Source organism: Leptidea sinapis, chromosome 5 (genome assembly GCF_905404315.1).
Source record: "Leptidea sinapis chromosome 5, ilLepSina1.1, whole genome shotgun sequence".
In the NCBI taxonomy this organism is placed as follows: domain Eukaryota; kingdom Metazoa; phylum Arthropoda; class Insecta; order Lepidoptera; family Pieridae; genus Leptidea; species Leptidea sinapis.
The window spans coordinates 2,533,212-2,545,917 of record NC_066269.1 but is presented as its reverse complement, the minus strand read 5'-3'; the positions used below and the strand labels follow the sequence as shown (position 1 = coordinate 2,545,917).

The 12,706-nt window shown below is 37.0% G+C and overlaps 1 protein-coding gene across 3 annotated transcripts in view; it reads right to left on the bottom strand.

The window, feature by feature from the left end:
• Positions 1–12,706, bottom strand: part of LOC126964635 (neuropathy target esterase sws) — a 63,770-nt gene that overhangs the window by 7,607 nt on the left and 43,457 nt on the right. For 2 of the 3 annotated variants that reach the window (XM_050807861.1, XM_050807862.1), the window contains 6 exons: positions 11,632–11,751; positions 10,790–10,976; positions 7,423–7,539; positions 1,778–1,898; positions 916–1,006; positions 416–630 (listed from right to left, as the gene is read on the bottom strand). In XM_050807861.1, coding sequence (XP_050663818.1) covers positions 416–630; positions 916–1,006; positions 1,778–1,898; positions 7,423–7,539; positions 10,790–10,976; positions 11,632–11,751 — 851 coding nt within the window. Of the gene's footprint in view, positions 1–415; positions 631–915; positions 1,007–1,777; positions 1,899–3,712; positions 3,830–7,422; positions 7,540–10,789; positions 10,977–11,631; positions 11,752–12,706 lie in introns of all 3 variants that reach the window. The other variant, XM_050807860.1, reaches the window with a different exon arrangement.

The window sequence follows — 12,706 nt, the reverse complement described above, 5'->3', positions numbered from 1 at the left end:
TTGAACATTTTCTGAGATCTTGTTGTAAAAGCATATACATCGCCCCACAAAAGACTTACTAACTCGACTTAGCCGAGTAGTAGGCATCACCAGTTTATGTCTGTTCCTGGTGTTAATATTATCAAGAATATATTGAGAAGCAACAGTCAAGATGTTAATTTCTTTGAATTTTGCGCTCAATGATTCTCTAGGACCTAGGTTATAATTCTCTAGATAAGTCTGAGCAAAGTAAGTCTATAAATAAGTCTGAGCAAAGTAACTATCCAGCTAAGTCTGAGCGAAGTAATTCTCTAGATAAGTCTGAGCAAAGTAACTTCTAGATAAGTTTGAGCAAAATCTAAGTACGCTCTATAGATCTCAGCCTCAGCACTGAGTTTGTATCTATCCTTATTTTATAATAATTATGTGTACGTACTCGGTGAGCGCGGGCTGAACGGCGTGTCCCCCGCGCCCCTCGGCCGCCGCGGCCCCGCTCACTCCGCCGCCGCCGCCGCGCCGCTGGCCCTCGAAGTAGGCCGTGCCGTGCCGGTAGCCCACCTCGCGGATCTCGTCGAACGACCCGAACTGGAGCGTCTTGTACGCGTCGATCGGCGGCCGGATGTACTCGCAGTAGTCAGACTTCTTCACCTCCTTTATGAACAGGGCATTAAAGTGTGTAATCGAATAGTGCTCGAAACCGCCAATAGATGCGGCTCCACGTCGTCAAGGATGCGTCATCGAAGTTCATTGCACAAATGTCATGTTAAGATGAAAATTACGCTCAGGCAGAGATGAGTGGTTTTAAATATGCGGGGCTCCCTTCTCGCCCCATCAGCTATCCACAAAAATGGATTTCTGAATTTGTGTATGGTATTTGAAAAGGCCTTAAGACTAAAAGTATGTACATATGGAAGAACTTCAGAAATAAAATTTAACCTCCAGCTGTCGGTTACAGGACACGTAGGCGAGTCTGCTCTGTATGTCCGGCAGGTTTGGTACCTTCACCGGCGTTGTAAACGGATTCCATCTGTCAATAGAAACAGGACTATAATTAGCTCAAATAAAAAATATAAGAATAAGAAATATTAATCATTTACTTCCGAAAATAACAAACTGAAAGAGGTCTGCCATTTTCCATTTTGCCTCGCACAAACACTTTATGAAGTTGTTGGAAGTTGCGAAATCCCCGAATCGATTCCATATCAGGGACCTTATAGTACATGATATGTCCTTTGCTCATTTACACATTCGGCCAACGCTTTTACGTAAAACTATTAAGCTATCGTTATATTTTTTGTACAAGAATAATCTAAAATAAATACGGAAAGTACGATTCAGTAGAAATAAAGTGTACAATAATAATTGGATGCGCCAGGAAATTTAAAGTGGACTGTATTTATAAAAGGGGTACTCAGGTGAACAGAACAGGAATCATTGGAATAAAGGGAATGGCCGGTACTCACCTCTTCTGCAAGATCCTGGGTTCTTCTATATTTCGCGGGACACTGAACGAAGAAATCACTACGATCTCACGGCGGCAAATCTACAGGTATATTAGGATCTCATGGATTTATAATTAAATGTGCCGATTCGATTTCGATCGATTCGATTCGATTCAACCTTCGCGTGCGGTTAATAGACGTAATGGTTCTTACGCCATACGACCATATGTCACGGCTCGCGGTTTATTCTAAACTTGTTGGCTAAGTTGCTAGGATAAAGGTGTTAGGGGTTGGGGAAGGGGTTATGTATTATTTGGACAACTTGCGTTACCAATAATATTGCATCTCATACATGCCTTTTCCATAGCAGCCACCAGCCAGACAAGTCGTCACCGTAATTAGTTAAATCCGTGTCGTCTTGCGAGCCCACGTCGATGGCAAGAATGTGCTTTGCCCCAAGCGATCTCATTACATCCGCTGAAACATTATTTATATTATTTTATATTATTATATTTGACAATAGTGCACTGGATAACCAAGTTAGTAAGGCAGCTGCTATAAACCAGTTAGTTTTTATGAAAATACCGGTGAGAGGCTCCTTTGCACAGGATGTCGGCTAGATTATGGGTACCACAACGGCGCCTATTTCTGCCGCGAAGCAGTAATGTGTAAGCATTACTGTGTTTCGGTCTGAAGGGCGCCGTAGCTAGTGAAATTATTGGGCAAATGAGACTTAACATCGTATGTCTCAAGGTGACGAGCGCAGTTGTAGTGCCGCTCAGAATTTTTGGGGTTTTTCAAGAATCCTGAGCGGCACTGCATTATAATGGGCAGGGCCTATCAATTACCATCAGCTGAACGTCCTGCTCGTCTCGTCCCTTATTTTCATAAAGATTGCTCTGGTATTGCTGGTGGTTGGTATTCACTTAATATTAGGTGACCCGTAGGTAAGCTAGCTTAATGTATTGTCAATCATAAATTCGAACCGAGCCAGGCCTGTCTCACTCCCCGTGTAGTTATCGAAATCCTAAGTACGCACGGCGGCCTCTACAGAGTATGCCAGTCAGTAAGGACTCAAGAGCGAACAGTGACGCACGCGGGAGTTTTGTTCACCTACTTCACCGGTCCGACTGCTCTTTTAAAAAATGGAGAAAAATTAAAAAGCAACGCATGTCAAGGGTCATTGCGATCCATATTATACGTTTTTAAGCTTCCTAAAGACCCTGAAACAATCTAATTTAAAGTGATTATATTATTATAATGAAATTAACATTCCTTATAGCTAGATAGCTAGACTATGTCGCGGTCTTCCAACGCATACATTACTATCTGCAACTAATGTAGGTTTGACAACGAAAGAATAATGATTTAAAATTACGATAGTATGCAACCTATTTAAATAAAAAAAACTGAGCTTTTTTTATAAGATGACCTTATACTAGGCGTCTTTAGAAAGTTCAAAAAAATTGAATGATCGAAAAGATCTTTAATATCCTTTGCTTTATTTATGTTTTCTTCATTTTTAAAATATCGGTCGGACCGAGTAGGTGACAACAAAACTCGTGCGTGCGTCTCTGCTCGCTGAGTGGCTGGCCAGTGCCCAGTGGCCTACAGCGCAGAGCCGCACGTACTTACGATTTCTATACCTACTCGGGGAGTGAGAGAGGCCTGACCTAAATGAAAATAAATCGTATTCAAGCAATTAGCAATATTTATTTATATATATATTTTCTTCTTCAATATCTCTACTACTACACGAATAATTTTGAAAATATATTCACGAAAGTGACAATAACAATATTGATTAGATTTCGTACCTACTTGGATGAGCCAGGTGACAACTCTGGTAAAACTTAGTAAAATGCGTTAGAGCCCCTTTATTGAACATCAATAATTTTATAATTAATTATCCTGGTGCCTGGACTTTCAGCTATTTTAGTTAGTTGTATTGAATTGTTTAAAGTTGATCGTATAGATGGAGCCACAACCTGAGAGTTGAACAAGATATACAAAAAAATTACGATCCATGCGAACTCGAGCGGTTGGCTCAGTTGGTAGGAGCGCTCAGACCCGAGAGGCCGCGGGTTCTAGTCCCGTATCGTTCATAAATGTTGGTTACAAATTTAATTTGCATAATTAATCCCAGAAGTGACTTCACTTTAAAATAACAAATTAAAATAACAACACAACACTTTAAAATAACAAATTTCTTAGCATTCTTATGACTTAAATTTTAATACTAATAAATTATAAAAAACAAATATTTTAAAAAGTCATTATATATACGTTACCTGGCACATTGTTGACGTAACATCCGTCCAACAGGAGATGGCCGTCGTTGCTGTCACAAATTGGCGGGAAAATCCCCGCAATGCTCATAGACGCCCTGCAGTACCTCCACAACATACCTATACCATTCAATTTGTCCGGGTAACGCGCTCGGGTCCGGTTTCCAGTGTCCAAGACTTCCCCGTGTTGCCATTACTTACCGTCCCGACCGAGTGTAAATATACGTAGCTGTGTATTAAACTACACACAATTTGGACAAATACTGCCAGATAACTTTAGAGTCAATACCATTGCAGAAAGACAGACTTTGTAATGCGTGAAGCCAGGAAAAGAACCACTACAAAAAAGTAGAACTGTCACCTTATTTGAAGTAATAAGATTTGTATTCACAAAAATACAGGCGGTGCAGTAAGTTAAGTGATATTAATTTCACAAATCAAGTCAAAAATTTTACCTTCAACAGCTGGTAACAGCCACGTATGTTCAAATTCGAGGGTGACGTAAAATATAATGAAAGAGAAGGAGTGTTTTTTTATGCAACAGGAGGACAAACGAGCTTATATATGGGTCACTTGTAACGCTACAAGAGCGTTGCAGACTTTACCGTCGAACTCAGAATACAGAACAAACCAGGGGGCCTACTCCTGAAATCGATATTCGATAAATCGTGGCATTAGTCGTATCGAATCCTACTCTTAGTTACATCGTAATCAATGTCGAAACGATGATTGAACGAACGAAACATTATTCGATATTATCGGTCCTAACCCTACTCTTAGTTGAAAATGTCTGAGACGAATATTTATATATATATATTTCACAAATAATCAAACGTCACTTTTACGATAATCTCAACGACACCTCCTAGGCTGTCGATGCTATTATCGTTTCAAGTTGTATAGATATATTTGCCATACAATATACATACTTAATAAATATTATTGAAAAAATTATATCTGATTTACTATTCAACAGGATTTTTTTACTAATAAGTCATTTAAGTCATTTTGTTGATCGTTTATGCGTAGAAATAATGCAAATGGCCGCCTGAGAAATAGGAAGTCGACGAGAAGGGTTGAGTTAATTTTTTTACATTTTATTACCTGCAAGTTTTGTATTATTTATTCAATTTTAAATGGTCATATTATTTTCATTACATATTTGTTTTACATTTACATTATGTGTAAATGATACCAAATTGGTGGTGCAGAGTGTGGCATGGTCCTTAGCGCCTAAACTATGTTTTGACTTTTGACACTTAATAGCGACATAGCACAGATAATGTTTAGGTTTGAGCATATTTCATTCACACTAACATCGTAAAAAAATCAAAATATTAGTCTATGGTAACGATAAACGATAAGGAATTCGAACATTTGTTAGAGTAGGATAGTTGCGATATATTCGGAGTATTATCGTATCGTTCCGAATGTATCGTTGTCGATTTTGCGAGTAGACCTCCTGAAACCGTCAAAGCGATCAAAGACGTGGCGGTGTAAACTACCGCAGCGTAGTTCGTTAAATTATCAATTAACAATGGCCGACCCACGTACTGTTTACAACTAACTAGTTTGCAGTTGTCAGTTTTTAAATAATTTCGCCATTTTGTGTCGTTCTCACTTTCAAAAATGCGAAGAAATTGAATGGGATTACTTTTCATCTGTAAGTAGTACATTTTCAATTAATTTTATTAACATATTTAATTTATTAAGTTAGCCTCAAAAGCGGTAATGTATTTACCGTTGATAGCACTGAGCGGGGAAAGAGGAGCGGGCGGGGAGGTATTTTGGACACAATGCGCTGCGTACAAATGTAACTGAGCACTCCTTCTGGTTTGTTGTGTATTCTAAGCCGTCGAATAAAGATACATATGAATTCGAATACCGAAAACACATTGGCACGTGGCGGGCGACGATCTACCGGGGGCTCCGTGGTGAGAAGTGCGCCACCAACCCTTTCGTACGGTTTGAGTGTGTGCACGTTCGACGAATGAAAATAAAGGAGTAGGAAGGTGTTTCGTATTCTTTCTTTCATTTCGATTATGTAAAAGGGCCTACGAGATTTTTCTTTGTAGGAATAAGCTACTGAACGAGCAGATGTTGCACTTGGTATTAAGCGGCCATAACAGTTACAACATAATATGATCTAAATCGTTACGGTTCATAACCGATTAGACTCAATCTCGTCGCATTGCGCCCGTCCACGGACGACAACAATGTTTTGCAATCAAATCGATATTTAAAGAGGATTACTTAGTTTGCAGGTTATCAAAGCTTTTGATCTCGAGAATTGTGAGATCAGTCTTCCTAGACGGATAAATGAAGCAATTTAATAAAATTAATAATTGTGACCTTAGTAATCCTTCATAAATACGAACTGTAATATAAATGTGAACATATGATTGGCGTGTCAAAGCTATGAGGTAATAAAAATACAGTATGAAGAGCATTGCAAGACAAAAAAAGTGAATGGTGAACTTAACAATTACATATTTTAATTCTTTTTCTCTTTGTAGTATATTTCGTCATCAAATAAAAGAAATTATAAATTAAAGTTAATATTTGAAATTTTGAAAATTTCGAAAAAACGAAAACTATCCTATTAATATTATAAATGTGAAAGTTTGTATGTCTGGATGTATGTTTGAACTTCTTTAACGCAAAAACTACTGAATGGATTGTGATGAAACTTTACAATAATATAGCTCACACACCAGAATAGCACATAGGCTATTATTTATAAAACTATCGCGTGAATTATACTTTATATGGCATAACAACGTTTGCCGAGTCAGCTAGTATTTTCATAAAACACTTAACGTCACTTCACTCATCTATGAGTTCTGAACGACTATGACGCGGCTTGCGACAAATACGTGTTAGTGACTCCCATGTGCTCCTGTGTACAAGCGGACACGGCAAGCGTTTTTATGTTCCTATGCTACCGTGTCCACGTGGCCACGGCACGACAGCGGCCTAAAAACTGCCAATATCTAATTATAAATACTCTTATATGATGTTTAGTTCAGTAATAATCGATTAAGATCACTTATTATTTCCACCTCAACATAATTAAGGTGACAAATTTGATAACTGTAGTGGCTTGACATCTAGTCTAAATTAAATATGTGTTAGCAATAATTCAAATGTCATGACATTGACAGTTACATTAACCGTGTGTTAAGAATGAATGTACAGTACAGCGGGAGCGATCCCAGTGGTTACTCCATAGGGAGTGCCGTGTGCGCCTTTCTCTCCCCAAGAGACGGTCGCCTTCGTCGAAGGCTTAGAGGGCACTTGCCCAAAGTTGGTTATGAGGGACTCGTTTTACGTGAGTCCCAAATAACCAACGCAAACTTAGGCTACTTTGGTATGCATGAGCATCCACCACCTCCCTCCCGTCGTTATCCCGGAGAGTAGCCCTTTCCTTTTGTTTGGGCGCAAAAAAATGCGGGAGCGCCACTTCTAATCGGTCATTGGACGGGAGCGGACATCCCCGAGAAATGCTACTTATTGAACAATAGTTAGACCATCTGTGCCCAAACGCAAGACATTACAATTACTATAACAATTCCTGGCTTCACTATCTAGCTCAACGAAAAGTCTTTATCATCAGATCAGTTTCAGAAAAATCAGTTATAAACATTTCAAAATATTTACACTCAGCCTAAGTCAAGCCCTAATAGTAGGATGTCGCGCTGTGATTGGTTTACCTGGCAGGTTGTTGACGTAACCGCCGTCCAATAGGAGGTGGCCGTCTACTGGGTCGCACAACGGGGGCATGTACCCGCTCAGAGACATCGACGCGCGTATGTATCGCCACAGCGAACCTGGGTGGGACGCGCGAGTTACGTTAATGCTCGACATAGCAAAATGTGATTTAAACGTCGAAAACTATATCTTGGAATAAAAACACATGGTTTTGGTGTTCCTTTTAGGGACCAATTAATGAGAGATTATTGAACTTATACTTCTTTAGGCGAATTATGTAAAAATGATAAGGAAATTTCAAGATGTGCGCGCATCACTGTAACACAGATTGAAGTTTGTTCCTAAATTTTTCTGACGTTTGCGTCATTTGTTTTTTTTTTTGGATTCTTCGTCCATTATTGGGACAAAGGGTTCAAGCCCATACAGCCGTATTCATTATTTAATAATTAATTGTCAAAGCCATCTTTGCAATATTTTTACAAAATTGTTCATTCTTAAAACGTAGAATAGGTCGTCTTCGTCAGGCCAAAGAAGTATAACTTCTTGCCTACTACTATAATACTACCTACAACGTAATACATCTTCATAGATGACAAATCACAAAGATCTTATTACAAAATATACCGAGCACCGGTATATAATTGAATATTTTAAGTTTGAACAAGGAAATAGGTGCGATTTTGTAAATTAAAGGTGCAGACAGAAACTGGCAACGTGTACACTATCCATGGATAGGAAATGTGAAATCAACCTTAAGTTATAAGAACTAGAGTTCATTTTATATTATATACAGCATTTCTCCTACTATATACCATTGAATATAATGTTAAAACTTGCGAAGCTTTTGATGATTATGAAATGTAATCTAAATGCAATGTAGTTAATACTTAAATTAATACTTTATCTCACTGTAAATACTTAGTTTATTATAAAATGTTGTAAAATGAAGACTATATTAATATTATATTTAAATAAATTATGATATACAATGCTATTTTTTGCAAGACAAAGGAAATTTATTCATAGTCAAAACCATATCATTATAAAATACATCAGATTTAAATACAATAAGACAACAAATTTAAAAAAATGTATTGTCATAGTACGGTTTCTTTCAACTTTGTCTCACATAATTGCGTAAAATAACATTAATTACGATGAAACACAACATTCTAAGACTCGTATTAAAGTAATTTTATTAATAACATACTTCAAACACTAAAAAACAAAATTATAACGGTATGGTTTAATAGTGGCAATGGTCACATGCAGTAGTACAAAAAAATTACAAAGACTATACAAACACTACAGTGAAGGATGACTAGAAATAAATGGGAAAATTTAGAACCACACTCATGCAATATAAAACATGATGGACGACTAATACAGTAAGTAACAATCCGACGTACAGGTCGTATAGTAAATTGTAAACCAATCACAAGCGTTCGGTTTAAAGTAATAGCAACACTTGAAGCTTATTTTTTTTTTAAACAAACATAAAGAAAAATCTTTGGACACCGACTCAAGGACGTTTACAGGGTAAAGTTTAACGTAAAATTTTGTACAACAAAAAACATATTTAAAATTATATTTGACACACTGACAGATACGAATGCAAGTGAGTGTGGTTATGGGGATAAATAAAATCACTGTAGCGGACAAAAATAAAAAAATAAACACATCAATTTTAAACTAGTCATTGCCACCATAGATATAGATCATACCATGGCACAGACAATCCGCAGAGGCCCCGAACACATGAAGTGACAACAGCACTAGCGATAGATACATAATACACTGTAAGCCGTAGGTGGCGTTTCCCTGTTTGTTTTAGTTTTGCGGTGAAATGAAATAAAAAACCAGAATGAGACCAATCAGATTGTTTGAAATACATTCCTTGATTTGTTGAATTCAAACAATGTGATTGGTTTATCGCCCCGCAGCGATTTAATGAAACGCACCTTACACTGGTCAGCAGAGTTTACGTTTTACCACATAATTTATTTAGCAGCCATGCATTACATATAAAATAATGTATTACCCGTTATCTATAAATAATCAATAAAAATACTTTGTTAGTGCATTTTTTTTTTATAATAAAAACCATAGTATTTCCTATCCATGAACGTGTTGTGTGCATTAAAATGAAAACTACCTTCACTTTACAATGTTATTGATATTAGTTATTCATGACAATTAAAAAAAAATGATTACTAAGCTTGAATGCTAATAACTATTATTATTCTTCAAATTAATACAGTTTTTTTATACTTGTATGAACAAAATATGAGGTTAATTATTTTTAAATTAATTTATATTATATTTCTAGATAATTGGGTTGACTTAGGACTAGGTGATCACCCGAAACAGTTATAACAGTGACATTTCTCCGTGTCATGTAATTCTGTAGTGACAAAGGAAAGATAAAAACAAAAAGTCTTAATCTTGGAAAAACTCTTTGCCACTCGGCGCCATTTTTTAGCACATTTTTTTTTATTGTGTTTCGGTCTGAAGGGCGCCGTAGCTAGTGAAATTACTAGGCAAATGAGACTTTCATCTGATGATCTATACGCCCTGCTCATTACAATACAGTGCTGCTCAGGATTCTTGAAAACCCAAAAATTCTGAGCGGCACTACAATTCCGCTCGTCACCTAGAGACGTAAGATGTTAAGTCTCATTTGCCCAGTAATTTAAGCTGTCACAGTCCATCTAGATGTATAAATGATCGAGACAAAATCATGTCTTGTATTCTGCAGTGTCTGTCGGGTAAAAGCGTGGCTTACAAGACGCGAAAAAAATAAACGCTTGCAAAATTTGCAGTGCGCGATAGGTGTTATTACGAAGTTTGTCGACGTGAGTTTCAATATTATCACTAGCGCGTCATTTGTTTATTAACTCAAACGGCCTTACAAATAAACTTGGTGCAAAGTTATACCCGAGAATAAACCAAGAATATACAAAATGTTTACAAATAGACAGTTTGCGATTGGTTAATTCGGAAATATAACGTCCCGCGTTTTGCAAGGCTGCTTGACATTCGGAAAACTTCAGAATTATCTATGTATTGACAGTGTTGTGAGCGATATAGTAAAAAAAATGCAAAACAAATGATATACAACCAATGAAAACAGGCCAGTTATATTACTTTAATGTGCGTAACAAGCTACGTCTTACACTCGCGATGTGTATGACACTTTGTGTTAGTGTGCTTGTATTGATCAAAATAGATGTCAACTCTAAACTCAATGTAGACGTATTAATGATGTAAGCTTTATACCAAGTTTATACTGTAAGGCCGAAAAAGGATTCCAAAAGTATAATAAATTTTAAGATTTGACCATAGATATGGTTTTGAGTTTTGACTTACCGTGGCGGTGTATCCTCATGCAGCTGGAGGAGATATCGGTGGTGACGGTGAAGTATGGCAGCCACAGGTCCTCGATGTGCACCTCGCCGAACGTGGAGCGGATGGTCGTGTTGAACTGCTTGCCGGAGAACATGGACGTAGCTGGGTACGTCAGGTCCAACAACTGCTTGCCCCACTGGGTCATTTTCTGAAACACGTCGTTGTTACTACATTATGAACCATGAATTTATTTCTTTACACTTCGCAATTCAATCACTCTAAGATTCAATTCCGTTGATTTTCGAACAATTTCGTACAAATTGTTCGAATTTCCCTTCAAACTCAACAATACATTCCTATGTAAGAACTGATGATTATCAACAAGTAAATAATATCTATTCACACAAAACAAATGTTATATTTATAATGCTATGATTACATTAAATTAAAACTATAATTACGAGGAAGTGTAAGATTACTGAAGATACCAACAATACTGTCAGGATTGCCGCGTTTGATAGCTAAACAGATCCGTTGACCGAAATAGCTGTCAGGGTTTCCAGTAGTCCTATTGAGGCGAGAAGATAGTATTTTGTACATTATCCGCGCCTATGGGCCCCATGGGCTGAGTGTCTCCACATCAAACGGCACATAGATGTAAGATTAAATTTAATTTATTCACATTCACAAGTAAATTGATTGAATGAAGCATGATATACCACTAAAGTCTATAAGACATTTTTTTGATCATTCGAAAACCTTGTTCTAGAGAAATAAATTATTATTAATTATTACTTTTAATGTAAGAATTGTTTGCTTTTGTATTGTTGATATATTTTTATAGTAAAAAAATAATTTAGAACCTGGGACCATTCCCTAGCCTTCTGCGTGACGGTGGTGATATTCCTTTCCATGCACCAAAGAGCTCCCATGAACGCGCCAATGCTAACTCCGCCCACCATGTCTATGGGTATGCCTGCCTCCTGAAAATATTCATCACGAAATATTCTTATAACATCTTCTCCCCGTGTCAAAGCCCATTTACAAACTGATGTAGCTTCAAGACGTTTACCAAGTGTTGTTGCAATATGTTATATTATTGTCACTCCCTATGGTAAATAAATACTATTGATTATACTATTCCACAAAAAATAAGCTCAAAATAGCTATTTTAATCCTTAAAATATTAAATTGCATTTGAAAAAACAATAATCGCAATATACATATTCATCATACAAATGTTTGCACTTACTGGGATTCGAACCCAGGACCTGTAGCTTAGTAGGCAGGGTAACTTTTGAAGTGAAACTTCTTTAGAATCGTTGTGATTTCATACCGGATGCAACGGAAAAAACGACAGGTAAGAGACACAAATACAAAAATGTGTAGGATGAAGCCGGCAAAGAATGAGACAGAAATATGCATACTATTGAAGTGAAAACTTCTTTATCATCGTTGTGATTTGAAAGTCGATGAAACGAAAAAGCGACAGTAAAAAGAGCAGTCACATCAATTCATAATATTTAACATGGGAGATAATGAGATAGAAAGCATAATACAATGTTTTGGTACCAGGCGATCATAGTTAAAGAAGAGATTGTCTTAAGAGTGTGTCCCAATTAAGACGAAAGACAGTTATTATAATTAAATTATTTATAAATCACAATATTTTTTTTTATAAAATATCTAAAATTATGATTTTGAAATAGGCCGTATGACTATATAATGTAATCAATCATCTTACATTTGGCGCGAAAAAAATTGCGGACTATTTCCCATTTTTTTTTGTTAGTACGTGTTTGTTTCTTCCCGCAAGTGTGTTTACAAATTGCTTATGAAACCTGAGAGCATTTTCTCACTAGACACTCGGCTGATTTACGCCCTCGCTTATGACGACTCGAGCTGCAACCCACACAGCTTCGTATATAGTGAGCGACT